The sequence below is a fragment of the Sebastes fasciatus genome, chromosome 21, assembly GCF_043250625.1.
Source record: "Sebastes fasciatus isolate fSebFas1 chromosome 21, fSebFas1.pri, whole genome shotgun sequence".
Lineage (NCBI taxonomy): Eukaryota > Metazoa > Chordata > Actinopteri > Perciformes > Sebastidae > Sebastes > Sebastes fasciatus.
Window position 1 is genome coordinate 5,268,198 of NC_133815.1, and position 17,027 is coordinate 5,285,224.

Here is a 17,027-nt window from a genome sequence, read left to right on the forward strand (position 1 = left end):
TGGGCAAAGACAGACTGGGAGTGTGTTCACGTTACATCACTCCCACAGCACGAGGCAGCTCATTTGTTAAATTGTCATCATGCGCACATTCCCACGTTGTGAAAATGCAGACACTTTTGTAAAGGGTTAAATATTTGATTTGTTCAGTTCCCACAGTATTTTTATTGATTGATCTGGACAACGTTTTATGATTTATATATTTCCATTTTTCTTAAAGTTATACAATTTGAGGATTTTATTGGTTAATAGCAATTTTTAGATTATTTAATAAAATTAAAATTTGTCATTCTGTAGGTAATCTGGTGGTATTCTTAAAAGCATATTTTTCCAGTTCCATTATGTTTTATTTATTCATTCATTTTTACTGTTTATATTTTATTTTGGGCATTTTGTTCTCTATGTGTATTTCTTTCCAATGCAAAGCACTTTGTAATACTTTTTTGAAAAGTTTATATACATAAGGTTTATTGTTATAAGTGGCGTAGCATACATTGCTGTCTACCATGGTGTCATTCTTGATGCCAGCACCAGATGTCGCCAAATTAAAATAAAATAAAACCATACATTTACAGTAGTGATTTTAGATCATAATTTCTGGCTTTTTTAATGACATTTTTATGAGATTTTTCATAACATACTATACTATTACATTTATTATGACATTTTTAAATGACAATGTAATACTTAAAGTATGTTGAAAAATATGAGAAAAGTCATAGTATAGTATTTCAAAAAATATCATAAATAAGTCAGCATAATATGTCAAAAGATTTCTTGAAAAAAAGTCATAGTATAGTATGTAGAAAAGTTCATGAAAAAAAGTTATAATATGGTTTGTCAAAAACTTAATGGAAAAAAAGTCATAATATTTTGAAAAATTTCATGAAAAAAAATTTATGGTAAAATATGTCAAAAGATTTCTTGAAAAAATGTCATGAAAAAGTTATAGTATAGTATGTCAAAAAATTTCATGGAAGAAAAAGTTATGGTAAAGTATGTTGAAAAAGTTTTTGAAAAAAAATTATAGTATAGTATTTCAAAAAAATGTCATGAAAAGAAAGTTATGGTAAAATATGTCAAAAGATTTCTTGAAAAAATGTCATGAAAAAAGCTATGGCATAGTATCTCGTAAAATTTCATGGAAGAAAAAGTTATTATTTAATATTTATTATTTAAAAAAAAGTCATAGTATAGTACGGCGAAAAATGTCATGAAAAGAAATCATAGTATGTCGAAAACTTTTGTAGAAAAAAGTCATATTATAAAATGTCGAAAAATTTCATAGAAAAAAGTCATGGTATAATATGTCGAAACATTTCATGGAAAATAGTCATAGTATAGTATGTCGGAAAATGTCTTGAAGAAAAATCATTGTATTGTATGTCGAAACATTTTGTAGAAAAAATGTATAGTATCATATGTAAAAAAAATTCATGGAAAAAAAGTCAAAGTATAGTATGTCGAAAAATTTAATGAAAAAAAAAGTCTTAGTATAGTATGTCAAAAACTTTAGTAGAAAAAAGCCATATTATAATATGTCGAAAAATTTCATGGAAAAAAAAGTCCCAGTAAAGTATTTCAAAAAATTAAACGAAAAAAAAGTCATAGTAGAGTATGTCTTTTGTAAAGAATAAAAGAGAATGAAACCAAACCGACACAGGAACTTAATAAAGATTATTTATTTCCAGTGTTTGTTGAGGAAGGGGCATTGCACCCATGTTTTGCTGTACACAGGCGAGATGTTCACTGTTCAGAAAACATTGTCTCATGCAGTTTCAAACATAACTTTGTTGTTGTTTTTTCTCCCAGGTTTTTAGCGCCCATGCATTTTACTGCACTTGAAAAATACAGAGGGGGGGGGGAAATGAAGTAAAACTAATGAAACACAGACACTGACATACATTTGAATGCTCTGATGTTGATGTGAGTTTAACTTAAAATAGGAAAGACCTCACAACAAAAAACATCTCTGGAATGCCTGTGAGATTATTTTATTCCTAAAAATGTTTTGTCAACTGTTGGTAAAAACAGTTTTTAAAAAAGGGAAGAAATAGGCACTTTTTCTTTTTGAGATAAAAACAATGTGTAAAAGTTTGGAAATAACTACTGTACCAAGCATTACATACTATAGTATCAGCATTTCATTACTTGTTTTTTCAGTCTTTATTTGATAAAACTATAAGAATCCTCCAGTCCATCAAGCTAATATCTGGCTGTTGTGACTGTACTGTGAAAAAACAAACTTCCCACAGCACCCAGCTCAGAAAGCAGCCCTCAGTTACATCCACATACTTCAAGTACAGGCAAAGAAAACAAAAAAAAACACATACATATTGTTTTTGAAAATGACAATTTTGTCACAAGCATCTAGTGTTAGTCCAAAGAGAGTAATACATTCTTCATACCGCTTATAATAGGAAGAACTGAACCATGATTCCTTAAAATAAACCTTCCTCCTGCATTCAGTAATAGTCCAGTTCACCCTGCTACTTTCCATTAGTGCTGTTTAACAACCCAGAGTCCATTTCTGTCCCGTTAACACAACATATTAACTAGGGGTGGGGAAAAAAATCGATTCACCTATGTATCGCGATTTTGAAATTTACTTTTTATTGCTAGAATCGATATATTTGCTTCATTTGAGTCTATGCGGAGGTAGAAGGAAGTTACCTCTTTCATACATGCTGAAAATCAAACATTTGAATGTATTAATTTAGACATTTTCCAAAGTAAAAGTCCCTAGAAGTGTTTGATTCAACTTTTTCTCAAGGTTTAATGTTAAAAAAGTTAACAAAAATCGCAATACATATCAAAATCGGCACCCAAGTATCGTGATAGTATCGAATCGAGAGATAGGTGAATCGTCCCAGCCCTAATGTTAACAGCAAAGTCACATTCTTGCATGAGTAGGGTTCGATCTTGCAGGAGGAAGTCCGTCCACGTCTGTTCCAGTATGGCCAACAAGTCAGTGGATTTTCACACATAAACATCTCTTCAGCATTATTCCAGTAACAATCACGTAAGCCAATACACAGTATGTACATAAAGTATACTTTGTAGAAAAAATATTGTGCAGTAACCTTAGCTAAAATACCCACATTCGTACATTTTCACGCATTCACTCAGTTTGTTTCTTTTCCTCACAGACAAGACCGCTCTTGCCGTTTCACAGATACTGGTAGAACCGTGAGCGGACAACTTGCGCTCCAGACAGTTTGTGTGGGTGAGCGTCCGCCCCGAGGCTGGCTTTGTTTTTGCCTTGCAGCCCGCTACCGTTAACGTGCTCCCCCGCTAGCGGCTGTGCGCCCGGGGACGCAGAAGGAGAAGGTCTTTCAGGAGCCGCGTCCTGAGCTTCTGGGTGATCATCCTCAGGAACGGCTTTAGGTGCAACTTCAACGCTTGAATCGGAGCCTCGACACCGCTCTCTAGTGATCCAGTCCCGGATGGAGAAGTCCTGAGAGGAACATCTGGGCTTGAGGCGGTCCAGAGCTGACAGGTCGGCCGTCTGGTCCACGCCACCCTGCTCCCTCCAGTCGTTGATGACCGCCAGCTCTGCGAAGTCTCTCTGCCCGCCCATGGTGTGCCGGCGGCGGATGTTCTTCTTCTTCCCGCGAGCGTCCGGAGTTCGGTTCTTCTGGGTGAACATGTCGTCAGCAGATGTGCGTAACCTGAATTTGAGCCGCTCGGTGATCTTGAGGTGCCAGGCCGGTTCGGGACGCTCCGACTCGCTGCGAGAGGACGAGCTGAGGCTGCTCGTGGACCGCCCTTTCTTCATCACCTCCAGGACTCTCGAGAGCCGCGTGGAAGACTCCGCTCTACCCTCGCTACGCTCCCCGCTCCCAGCAGCACCCTCCACTGATGATTCACTGTCTGTTTTCTGTCTTAGCGACCACCGTCTGGAGAGGGTGTCGCACTCAATCATCCTGTGCGACGGGAAAAGGCGCCGCGCTTCCATTTTGGGCGTGGTGCTTCCCTCAGCTGCTCCACCTCCTCGTGGTTCAGTCTTGTCCAGACTCTGCTCTGGGCAGGGTGTAGACTGGCTGCTGCCACCCCCCGGGGCAAAAACGGGGAAATCGCTTTCGCTGTCCGTCTCCATGGGTCGTCCTTCGCTAATGAGCTCACTGCGTTCGTCATCTGCCTCCTCGCCGCCCTGCAGCTCCGGACTGAGCGCGCTGGACTCCGCTCCGGTCAAGAATGTGATGGAAGAAGTGGTGGAGTAGTCGGAGGTGATGGAGCTCACCTCCGCGCCGGCGGACGCTCCCGGACCTGCTGCCAGTCCGACACATGCTCCCGCGGGAAGATCAACGGACGCTCCGGTCCACTTTTTCGGTCTTGACCGCGTCACGGACGCTCCGGAGCTCATGGTCCCGAGATCTGAGGTGTTCTCATCAATTTGGGACGGGGGATCCGACAAGGAGGATTTCACCTGAGGAGCTGTTTGGTAGCCGGGGGACGGGGAGGGGGAAGGTGAGGGGTGTCTGGGAGGAGTCTTGTCCTTCAGGAATAATGAGTTTCTATGCTTCGCTTTAGGCGTGAGCTCCACAGTTCTCCCATTCTCTTTCCTCTCCTCTGGTTGCTTTGCGTTGGGCTTTGCGTTGGGTTTTGCGTTGGGGCTGGGACGAGTCTCGCTCTGCACCTCAGTCTGGAGGCCATAGTGGTTCGACTTTAGGCCAGGGATTTCCTTCTTGGGGAACACGGAGTCCAGATCGTCATCTGAGCTGCTAGGCTGCGGCTTCTCCTTTGATTTCTTTCTTTTGCGGCTGGCTGCAGCAAAGATGGAGGAGACTAGGAGCTCTCGGCTGCACTGGTCCTTCCCTGAGCCCCAGGAACCCTGCAGAGAGGAGGAGGAGGAGGAGGAAGCCAAAATGAGTATTTCTGATGCTGAGAAACACAAGGAGGGAGCACGTCAAAGAGAACAGAAACCCTTCACCCCCTGCCTGGAGACTTAAACCTGTACTCCACCTGCTCCCGTGAAGCACCACAAACCAGAGAAGTGGACAGAGAGAGGAACGTTATTAACAGGGAGCACAGTATTGTTTCCATGCGAGCCTTGAAGCAGAAGCAGGAGAAGCGGTAGCACAGCATGAACTGAAGCATCCCTGCACCAGCCGGAGCTCTGGCGTACAAGCTGAAGGAAAGCAGCCACATAACAGCAGTGCAGTGATGAAAGACTCCTGCTTTTACTAATGACACAATCTCAATCACTTTCTTTCCATTTCAAAATGAGCAACTGCAGAATCCTGAGCTCCTCAGCCACAAGTTTGATGTGTTATGTAGCAGACAAAGAGGCTCACAGTCGGCTTTGTCTGGTCACAACTGACAGACGACTCATTGCATCAACTTAAAGGTCGGTTCACCCAAATGACAAAAAAACACGACAGCATTTTTGTGAAAAAAAAGAAAGAAAAGCTGAGCGGGTTGTTACTCTCTTTCTCTCTATTTCTCTCTCTCTCTTGATCTCTCTTTCTCTCTCTCTCTCGACTTCTAGCTCTCTCTCTCTACCGTGCTCTCGCCCTCTACCTCGCCCTCTCTCCCTTCCTCGCTCGCTCGCCTCTACCTCGCTCTCTCTCTTCTTTGCTTGCTCGCCCTCTACCTTGCACTCTCGCTCTCTCTCTACCTAGCTCTTGCCCTCCTCTACCTCACTTTCACCCTCTTGCTCTCTACCTCGCTCTCTCTCGCCCTCTACCTCATTCGCTCTCTACCTTGGTCGCTCGAATTCGCTCTCGCCCTCTACCTCCCTCTCTCTCTCTTCCTTGCTCGCCCTCTACCTCGCTCACTTGCTCACCCTATCTCTACCTTGCTTGCTTAACCTCGCTCTCTCTTCCTTGCTCCCTTGCCTTCTACTTCGCTCACTCTCTCTCTCCCTCGCTCACTCGCCCTCTACCTTGTTCGCTCGCCCTGTACCTCGCTCTTCCTCGCCCACCCTCTACCTTACTCGCTTGCTCGCTAGCTCGCTCTTGCCTGTCGCCCTCTCCCTCTCTACCTTGCTCTCTCAATCTCGCACGCTCCCGCTCTCTAGTTGTTTGATGCTATATTAATGCTTTGGATATAGTATAGGGCACCTTTAATTAACAGTAAGGCCATTTGTTTGATGTTATTGATGTACAGTAGCCTGCCATGCTTAGTTCGCAAAGTTTGTGAAGAGTTCACTTTGTTGACTTGTTTCAATAAAATACATTTTGTTGGAGTTTGGATCATAGTGTGCTTTTTGTGTTTTAATATTGTATAAATGTAGGCTATTATATGGCTATTTAAAACATATGCCCAGCAGTCTAGCGTCTAGCGTAAACCCTGGTGACAAGAAATAACAAAAGACTTAGGTGAGAATTTTGTTTTTGGTGATTTGGGTGAACCAACTCCCTTTAAGTGTAGGTTGTGATAACTTTATTTGATGCTGATCTTAACTGGAGGTGGAGGGGATCTCTCCTGCTCGTCACCTACCTCCTGTCATCCTACGCTACCAGTGGCCTAAGAGGGTTCACACCGGGCGCACACACACTCACCTTTGATTTAGCTGAGTCACTAGTCGGTGAATCTGTGGGTCAAAAGAGAGAAGAGAGGGGCACGTTAGCTGATTTTTCAACACACATGAACACATTGATGAGATGCATCATGGGAAAATGAATCAGGGAGGAAAAAAAAGGAGAAGCGAACAATGTTGATGAGAAGAATCACGTGGCGCGAAAACACACAACAGACGAGACAAGTGAGCACATACATGAGCAGACAACAGGCCATGCTTCACACAGAGACGGATGAGCTCTACGTTACACTCAGGTCCACAGCTACATGGCATGTGACGTTCTTCCCCAACGCACCTGAACATCGAGTCCCAGCCAGGTAAAGATAGCTCTAATCTTTCCTCAGAGTTTCTAAGTGATACTGAGTGCAACTTTAGCAACGAACACAACAAGTACATTTTAACAACAGCTGATAATGTGCCATGCAACACAAGGATGGCGAGGGATATCCAGGTATGCAGATGTGAACCCTAAAATGTATTGATTCAAAAAAAATAAATCACCTGAAAAGATAAATGCATAAGGCTGGGTTTTGTTTCAAAATGTTGAACGCTAGTGCAGATACCAAAACAGATTAGATATGTTCTAAACCAGTGGATCCCAACTGTTGAATATTCTGTAACACTTGATGATAACCATCATTTATAAATGGTAAATTGATAGTTAATTAAACTTATTTAATTTTTTTTTTTTACTGTTAAAAAATAACACATTTTTAAATTTTAATTTTTAAAGAAATTGTTTGTAAAATTATTTATACATTAACACTTTGTTAATGGTTAATAATTGGTTTGTAAACCATCTATAAAAATTATTTGAATGGCTATTTTGAAGTCGCAAGCGATGATTAACACTTTGTAAAGCATCTATAAACGTTATTTAGATAGATCGTTAATATTTTGTCAATGGTTAAATTATTTCTTAAAGGTTTACACATCATTTGGTAAACATTTTTTATAATGTGTGCAACAATAAACTGTTAATAAATAGTTTACAAATGTAATCAGAATGTAATTGTTATCGTCTCTTATCAGATATGATACAATATATCATTTATAAACTAATTATTTCATATTAAACAAACCAATGATAAAATAACAGAAATTATAGCATTATTAATTATTAGTAAACATGAATTATTGTTTCATTGTTTAACAGTAAAATAACTTAACTAATTAACTATCAATTTACCATTTATAAATGAGTGTTATCGAATATTTTTAGAGACACAAAAGGGTAAAACTCGCTTTTAAAAGATTAGAGAAAAGGTAAACATTCATATTTATCTGCCGACTCTCAGGTTGGGAACTGCTGGTTTAAACACAAGCTGCCTTACGAGAACTTTCCCTAAAGAAAATAGTCTGATCAAGGACTAAGTAAACAAGATAACGTATGTGTCTGGACATTCAATGCCAGCTTTCAGTACTACAGACACACTTTAGTGGATAACAAAAAGATATTGAGGTCAGATCCCCAACCTCACAGACTATGGCGATGATTTTTAGCTGAACTGACGAAGCAATGTGAGATGACATGAGCTGCCATGACAACAGTGACACGGTGATGACGGAGACGGCTATGGAAGAAACCAAAAAAAAAAACAACAACAGAGAAGTGACGGGGGTCACAGAGGGGCTAGCTATATGAAAAGAGGGGACACTACATGAGAGAGAGAGTGTCAGCAAGGAAAACCTATAATCAGTCCTCACCTGCTCTGTAATCACAGAGATCATCCTTCAAGCTAAAATTTGTTTGGTTTGTGTGACATAGCCAAGCCCCCCTATACACCCCTTACAATACAGATGATGGCACGATATGCAAGTGCACACTGACCGGTGACGTAGAAACCATACCATGCTATCTCTCCTGTTGGCAAGCTTGCGAGACAGTGAGGAGAGACAGCGGAGAGCCTTTCAGACAGTAGCACCGCGTTGTGTTAGGTATACTCTGATAGAAAACCCACAACACCGGACACTGCACAGTACCGTGTAGCCGCTTCGCTTCCCCTTTTCCGTCACGGTTTCTTTTTTTCTTTAACGCTTTTTTTTCTCCTCTCTCTCTTTGGCATTTTCTTGCGCTTAACAGAACTGCGGGTTCCTGCAGACTAGGCAGCTACACTGGGGGCAACAATCGTCCTTCTTCCTACAGTTCCAGCTGTCCATCACGGACATTATAGAGTCCATCAGTGTCATCATGGTGTGATAGACTCCTCCCATTTGGCCTGTGTCAAGATCAGTATGTGTGAATGCTGGGAAAGCCTTTAGGACACCCGACAGAGCCTCACTAGAGACAGAGGAATCAGAGGTCGCCTTTCACTGTAAAAACATCTATTTCTGACGTGGAAAAGAACATGCCGTATTAGTGCAACAGTAGGCGGGATAAAGGGGGGGAGTAAACACAGCCCGGTTGAGGAGTTTGACTAAAACGCGGTATTAAAGGGCAGAGGGGTAAAAAAGTGTTTAAAAGACTAACAAATACCGAGGAAGGGAGGATAAATCTCTTTAAGCAAATGAAGAAGCGAGACAATTTATTGCATCCTTTCAATGATGCAAATAAATTGCCCACTGAAACCCACACAGGCATTTGGACTCATGGTTAGCCATAGACATTTCTATCTAGTGGCAACAGCCAAAGAAGCAAAAAAGGGGTAAGCTTGGCCTAGGGAGGAAGCAGCGTTATCATCAACATCAGTTACTAGTTCACACACACACACCGGTCGCTCTTTGACCACAGCGCTCAGCAGAGAAAGGATAGAGAAAGATTAACCCACCAAAGAGTCGGTCTGCCAAAGGCAGCGTGTTACCTGATACTTCACCCTGCGACGTGCCCGTACGGCCGATGTTGGTGAGCAGGTGGTCGATGTTGGGGATGGGCTGAGACTCCACTGCGCTCTCATTGCGGGACATGGTCTGAAAGGGACAAATGGAACACAGTTAGGAGCAGATTCACAACGACGTTTAAGAGGAATTTGCAGCCATAAACGCCAAATTCACACCAGAGCAGCGGCAAAGTGCGGCCTACGGCAAGCTTCCTAAGATCAGGACAGAGCTGGAGAGAAAATAATGTAATGGCTGTGATGGCTGTACTCACCACTGGCTCCCCGTTTCCATCGTCAGTGAAAAACCAGTCATACTAGAGGAAAGAAAAAAAACATTTAAAATTGAGTTTTACGTGTGAAAATTTGGTTTAAATATCTTTAACAGCAGTTAAAGATATGATGCTCACATTTTGAATGAGGGCCTCCACTATCCTGTACTGGTCTGGCATGTGTGTCACCATGTGGGTCATGTTGTCCTCGGTGGTGCGCACCAGAGTGGGACCGAACACGATGGCCAGGTTCCTCGGCTCCATCTAACAAAACAAGAAACAGAGATTTAATTGTACTGCTTTTATAAGACCAACTGTTTAATGTAATTTCCAATACAAACACTACAATACGAATATAAACAATACAAGAAGTAGACAAGAAATGAGAATATGAAATTGTATAATCAGAAATTTACACACCTTGTTCTTCTCTGAGTTTTCAGCCACACATTTGAGATGAGCTGAGAGGAACTTGAGGGTCTCGTAATGATGATCTGGCAACTCATGGAGCTGTAAGTAGATAAAGAAGAAGCGAACATTATATAACAGGTGGAGACACAGATGTTTACCAACAAAAAAACATATGCTCAAATGCTTTAGAAACAAATAAAGGAGTAAATAAATAAATAATTCAAAGAATAAAAAGGGATGAAATTAATATTCAAAGCAACTCACCAGCCTCTTGAGCACTTTGAGTCTCTCCACTGGGTCTTCTGTTCTGTTGGCGTCTATAAAATCTGCGTACCTATCTGCAGACAGAAATTAAAAGTTAAGCCAGAGGTGAAATACAGTCAACATTTAACTGGGTTGTAGTTCTCCTTTATGTCCGCCAGATGGCTTGCTCAACCTTTGAAAAAAGCAACGTACCATTGGTGAACAACGGCTCTGGAAGTTTACGGAAGAAGGACTTGAGTAAACTGCTGATCACATTGAGGTCCCTCCATTTCTGTAAAACATGAGATTAGGATGTGAAGGGTGATTGTGCAAAAGAAACAAATCATTCCAGGCTCACAAGAATAAGTCACATCCACGATCCACTAGAAATGCAAGATTCTGCTTTGGCATTCACTTACTGATGCTCTGGATGCCAAAAAAAAGACATAAATAAAGAACAAACTTTAATGTTATTTGAAGGATTGCTAAATGACACATCACTGGCAAGTAAACAGTGTGGAGGATTGTTCTGTGCGCACACATCTAGATAAAACTGATACTTTAAAAATATTTCAACCTTGCATATTTGTCCCGAACACAATAAAGGGATGGTTCGGATGTTTTGAAGTGGGGTTTTATGAGGTGCTTATCCATAGTCAGTGTATTACCTACAGTAGATGACGGTTGACACGCTAAAACGTATCAGTGTTCGCTATATTTAGAATATTTTCACAAGTTTAACTTGCCGTCAGACAGCCCTTTCCCACGGGATGCTGAAGCCGTTGTATCCATCTATGCTCTCGCCAAAGCCACCAGACTCCATTGAAAAAAACTGTAATTTTACCTTGCAGAACACAGGGGGTTGCTGGTCTACCGCTGCCTCCATCTGTTAGTTTGTTTGAGTTATTGTGTGACTTTGGTGAATCCGAACTAACTAAAGTGACACAATAACACAAAACAAACTAACAGATCAACACAGAGGTAAACCAGCAACCTTCATGTTCTGCAAGGTAAAATTACTGTTTTTTTCAATGGAGTCTGGTTGCTTTGGCGAGAGCATAGCCTTTCTTTTAGGTGGCTAAAATATGTTTCTGTGCTTCTTCCGTCCACAGCAGTACATGGCGTTGCTCCCGTGCTGGTACTCTTGTCTGTTTCTCTAAGCTGGGGGTGTGCTGACCATCATCTACTTTAGGTAATGAACTGACTATGGATAAGTACCTCATACAACCCCACTTCAAAACACCTGAACTATCCCTTTAAGGACAGCAATGTGAGACTCCAAGGTGAGTTTAATTAAAGCAACATGGATCGATTGAGTGCCACTCACATCATCCTGGATATCGATGTCATTCATGCCCTTGTTATTGAGCTCCTCCTGCATGTTGGAGATGGCGGCGTTGTTTCCCGGTACTCTGTAGATGCCTGTGTACTCCAACCCCCTCTCCTCCACCAGGTTACAGCACACCTCCACAATCAGAGGCACAAACTACAATACAGAGAAAAGCAGAACATGTTATTAGCTTATTGTACATACAGTGTGATATTACTGTGTAGAGATAAAGTGTGTTCAAGAGGATGAACTTAATATACAACATCAGTACAGACCTTGTTGTTATGTGCAGGAGGACAGTCGTCCAGCCTCACTCCAAACGTGACTCCAGGAGACGGCTTCCTCTCGAAAGGTTTCCTCATCAGCCCCGGGATGCTCTTCCTCCACGTCCCTTTATCCTTCGGAGGGCTAGTGTCATCTGCAAGCACAGCCCAATGAGAACGACAAATTTATCTTTCTTAGTTTTAACCTCTTCAACTCCTTGGTGGTTTATTTGAATATTTCTACATACTGGGTACCATAAATTGGGTATCACTGTAAAGCTGAGACTCTTGTGGATCCAATGAGTCCAACTGTACTCATGTGTGATGATGTTAGTCCCCATAGTAGCCATTTTATTAAAGTGATACCCTAATTTGAAATTTGACCTAACTGTATAAAATGACCTGTGGTGACCTCTAGGATAATCACAGCCTCATGAAACGTTACAGTCACAAACTAGAGACCTAGAGCATTCAGAGGATTGATGGCTTTTCTAGGTATACTGACAATAAGGGGGTTTCGGAGCAGTTTCCAGAACAGAAGTGCTCGCCATCCAATCACAGAAAAATGCAATTCTTGCAGAAATGTCAAACGTTTTTGATACCAAATCACAGTACGGCTTTTTCTATGGTGTTCTTCAAGGTCATGGTGTCTTAATGTGGTATGTTTGAGGGATTATTGATCAGTTTTATCAATTCGAGCATTAAAAAAATGGTTATATTTAGCACCAAATCTGTGTAACAAATGGTATCGACACAAAAATTGCTGCAACTTATTAATTTTTTATTTCTGATTTATGACTAGAACAACTTGACACACAGTGCTGAGCTGCATCTCAAACTAATCTTCAAGTTCTCAGCTTTCAGATGATGTACACCACTTCTATGTGACATTTACTATTGAGCTGCTATCTCCCCATAAAGACCCCCTATACCCCCCGAAAAAAGACAAAAACGGGTCTATGGTAAAGAGGGGCGGAGTGGAAGAGTATGGTGGATTATAATAGAATTGGTTGGCATCAGAGTGTTTTTTCTTGCAAAAGACATCAAATGCTAAGAAACATTTACATTGCATTAAATGGGAATTGTTGTTTTTTTTCCTACCTTTGTGCATGTTCTTCTTCTCCTGCTCAGGTTTGGGTGAGATTGGACTAGTTGCTTTGGTCTCTCCTTTACCTCCCAGCAGTGTCTGTCTGATGCTCAGCGACTGGCGCGAGGGTTTTGGCGACGGCTCCGTCTTGCTGCCCGTCGGGCTGCGAGCGGGTGAAACATTGACATAAAAATGAGCTTACCAATCAGAGCGAACTCATCCAGCAATGTGTGAAGTTCTCCCTCCTCTCCCCCCTTTGTCCCCTCCCTCTCAACCTTACCTCATCAAGGTGTTGTACTCCTTGATCTTCCTGCTGATGAGGTCATGGCTGGTGAAGGCCGCATTCTAAAAAAGGAAGGAAGGAAAGGGGAGCAGAGGAGAATGGACAGAGGACACAAAAGGTGATGGTTAAGGCATCAGGTGCGGCACCTCCCTTCACATCCCCACCCCTAACAGGCCATAACGGATCTTTATATAACCTGCTGCTATCAGGTGACACAGGTAAGACCATTGGAATGTCATAGTAAGGGCAATGTGGTTAAAGAGAGGGGAAAGACAGGCTTACATGTCTAATGGGGGTCATAAAGCAAGAAATATCCAATATATATTTTCATTATATGCTCAATAACGTTGTGATAGCATCGAAGCAACAGCTGTGTATCAAATGAACAAAAACAACGGGCCTCATGCGAGAACATTTTCTTATCATAAACCTTTCTGAATTTTTTCCCGTGAGGTTTGCTCACATGATTTGGGATTCATCAAACTCTCAAAACTGAAAAAAAAATAAAATAAAAAATGTCTTGTTGAAGCAAAGTAGGCCATGATTTAGATGGGAGGAGGCCAAGAGGATGTGACAGTGATTGTAGGGCAATAGGACAATTATACAGTTGGTGATGTCACACTGTCAGGTGTGTCATAACACAGGATGTTCACTTGGACGGCGCCCTGAGGCAGCTGTCCTAGTGAGAGCTACTGAACTGTATAAGCTAAATGCCAATATTATTCCCATAAAATCATTAAAACTAAAAAGAAAAAGATGCTTAGAACTTTTGACTGCTTGAACAGTTTGTTTGAATGCACGATCCTCACCTCCTCGTCCAGGTTGCTGTTCTCCTGTATGACTCTGATCCAGGCCAGCATGTCCTCTCGGTCCTCAGCTTGGAACAGATACTCGCAGTCCGACGTGGTCAGCCGCAGCACGTTCTTACGCTTCGTGTCGCTGTACGAGATGTCGATCAGACAGGCCTTGATGCTGATCGGCAGCGGCTCGTCTACTGCTTGGCAGTTGGCGTGAGCCTGCCCCTGTGCCTTGTCTTTATATAGGCAGAGGTAGCGGCCTCTCAACACGGCGTACATCTGTTTCCACGGGCGCATACCTCCTCCGACACGCTGCAGAAATAGGTCATGAGAAGGAGACAAGTTTTACAAAGCATAATAGAGGGAATTAAATGGTAATCTTTCTGTAAACGTTCCTATTGTTGGCATTATAGCACATAATCACTGCCTAGAGGACAATATGAGTTCAAACTGGTCCAACAGGTCAAACATATAGTACAGCATAAAGTCAGACAAAGATATACTCTGGAAACAAGGGCATGTTTATAAACCAAGTTATTCAGTAGGTCACGTAATGCTTGACGAATTGCTTTCTGTGTCAGTGTGTGAGTTGTATGATGAGATGGCTTTTGTATGTAGAGACGATCCACACCTTGCCCTTGTCTGTGTTGAGCTGCTTGAAATGCAGCAAACCCTCCTTGGTGGCGTCACAGAAGACGTCTGATGTAGAATCCCTCCTGGACCCTGAATCTTCGGACGACCTGTCCACCGCCTATGATGGATAAGAAATAGTATTAAGGCCCAATCCATCGGTACCAACCATGTCATACTAGCTTTTCGGGAAGAAGGGTAAATAATACTCCAAACTTATGCAAAATTTTGGCGAGGAAAAACTGTCATGGCTATTTTCAAAGGGGTCCCTTGACCTCTGACCTCAGGACATGTGAATGAAAATGGGTTCTATGGGTACCCACGAGTCTCCCCTTTACAGACATGCCCACTTTATGATAATCACATGCAGCTTGGGATTTAGATTAATCGTGATGAAATATTTTAATCAATTGACAGCCCTCGAAATTTCACATAAAAGACACAAGTAACAGCACAATGCATCAACCAATGAATAAGCAGTGTCATTCAGTAACAGGACATTCAGTGTTCAAATAGTCCTTAATCCTATTTTTATAGTCTTCCATGCTTATAAAATAATCTAGTTCAGGGTGACTCTGTTGCTCACACCAAGATGAAGGTGCAAAAACTTTAAAAGCACTGTCACCAAAGATGGTGCGGGTTCTAGGAATGACGTTGTCTGCATGACCGAAGACGTCAGTAGAGAACCTAGATAAGGAGGCAGTTTGTGTTATATGGCTTTATAAAGAAAAATGTACCAATGTACCAAGGATGATCAGTAGAAGATGAGGGTTGAACTGGCCAACTCTAATGTTTATCAGTCACATTTTCAAGGACATATAAAGGTAAATACAGAGAAACATCAAGCAATGCCTGATGTTGCTTTTACAGCCATCCCTATTCTCCATAATATATCCACATTTCAATGGGAGAAGTTTTATCTTCTGGGTGTGAACTAATGAGCTGATAAACCTTCAACCAGTCATGTGGCAGGTGAGCACAGCTGGCACTGAACAAACTCATGCCTGATAATAAAAAATGGGGATTGAACTCACCTTCCTCAGACTTTTCAGACCAGGTATTAAGGACTTCCTACAAGGGAAGAGAAGAGGTATTTGTTAAGTAATTTGAACAGTGTTTTTCACATCAAAATGTTTATCAAGGGATTTTTCTTTTGTATTTGTGATGACACTGTGGTGGGTATAACTTACCCTCTGCTTTCTTCCCGGTAGTTATCCAGGCCTTCATCGTACGACTTGGACCGCTCTGTTCTAGTACCCGAATCTGACTCAATAATTGTGAGACGGAGAGAATCTATTAAGAGAGGGTTATAATGAATTATTTATAAACGTTCATTACCTGTATTGGCAAGTGCAGTAATAGCTGCTTACATGAACATACCTTGGTCATGTGACAGCTGGCGTCGAATGAGAGGGGACGGAGAGGGGGGGCTGGGTGGGATGGTGGTGATGATGGGAGTTACACATATAACAGCAGAGGCGGGGATGTGTGTGGTGTCCTGGTCAGTACTCGGACTAGATGGTTCATCTGAGGACAGAAAGAGAGGAATTTATGCTGCATGTATGTGTAATCGGTAAGTTCCCGACTGGGAAAGTTCATGTGAACGCCCCCTCAAACTGGAACAACAACTCAGAAAGTTGGCAACAATTTTCACACGCGACTTGCCAAGTTGACGTCATGTTACGCAGAAACATGGCAGACGAAAGTAAATGTTGGGTTGATGGTAAGAGACTTTTTATTAATTCACAAGAAATTGCATTTACATTTTTTGCTCACATGTAGTTTGTAATATGATATGAGGTTGTAACTGTTAGTTGCTGTCCACGTAGAGTGACCTAGATTAGTTAGAAAAGTTATTATTTGCATTAAGTAAGTAGGGTAAGCCAATCATAGGCAGAGTAGGGTGGGTCATGCCCTCGCCATCCTAGGAAAACAAACATTGCCTACATTAGTAGGTACACTGTGTAGTATTTCCCAACTGCGTGGAAGCATGCTCTTTATTACTCCTGCTAAACTCCTATACAACCTTGGCATAAATTCAGCCGCAGTCTGCAACAGGAAATAACATACAGTAAATTAAATCATCCAAAAACAAAGGCTAATTCATCTCTGCTATCTCCACTTGAATAAACATTTCAGCAGGCAGCAATAAAGCGCTGTGATAAGGGCTCATGGGGCCGAAGCAAAGTGATGCAGACAGAGACGCAGTCAGTCAGACAGTAGATACTTTAGGTGTTTCAACTCTGATAAGCTGGTGCACACCTTCCCTTTAAATACACACACACACGCCGGGTAGTCAGCTAACATTACATCATCGCAGACACGGTCGTGTCATAACGTCTGATATGCAATATCAGCAAGATGGCGAGCCCTAA

At 41.9% G+C, this 17,027-nt stretch overlaps 1 protein-coding gene across 7 annotated transcripts in view; it reads right to left on the reverse strand.

Annotated features, from left to right (window-relative positions):
- Window positions 1-1,663: 1,663 nt before the first annotated feature.
- Window positions 1,664-17,027, reverse strand: part of arhgap21a (Rho GTPase activating protein 21a) — a 95,663-nt gene continuing 80,299 nt past the window's right edge. For 6 of the 7 annotated variants that reach the window (XM_074622628.1, XM_074622626.1, XM_074622627.1 and 3 more), the window contains 17 exons: window positions 16,033-16,179; window positions 15,843-15,945; window positions 15,687-15,723; window positions 14,654-14,773; window positions 14,035-14,334; window positions 13,223-13,287; window positions 12,957-13,105; window positions 11,868-12,010; window positions 11,590-11,748; window positions 10,476-10,554; window positions 10,284-10,357; window positions 10,029-10,118; window positions 9,747-9,872; window positions 9,612-9,653; window positions 9,325-9,430; window positions 6,504-6,535; window positions 1,664-4,831 (listed from right to left, as the gene is read on the reverse strand). In XM_074622628.1, coding sequence (XP_074478729.1) covers window positions 3,167-4,831; window positions 6,504-6,535; window positions 9,325-9,430; window positions 9,612-9,653; window positions 9,747-9,872; window positions 10,029-10,118; window positions 10,284-10,357; window positions 10,476-10,554; window positions 11,590-11,748; window positions 11,868-12,010; window positions 12,957-13,105; window positions 13,223-13,287; window positions 14,035-14,334; window positions 14,654-14,773; window positions 15,687-15,723; window positions 15,843-15,945; window positions 16,033-16,179 — 3,437 coding nt within the window. In that variant the 3' untranslated portion in view covers window positions 1,664-3,166. The remainder of the gene's footprint in view (window positions 4,832-6,503; window positions 6,536-9,324; window positions 9,431-9,611; window positions 9,654-9,746; window positions 9,873-10,028; window positions 10,119-10,283; window positions 10,358-10,475; window positions 10,555-11,589; window positions 11,749-11,867; window positions 12,011-12,956; window positions 13,106-13,222; window positions 13,288-14,034; window positions 14,335-14,653; window positions 14,774-15,686; window positions 15,724-15,842; window positions 15,946-16,032; window positions 16,180-17,027) is intronic. The other variant, XM_074622625.1, reaches the window with a different exon arrangement.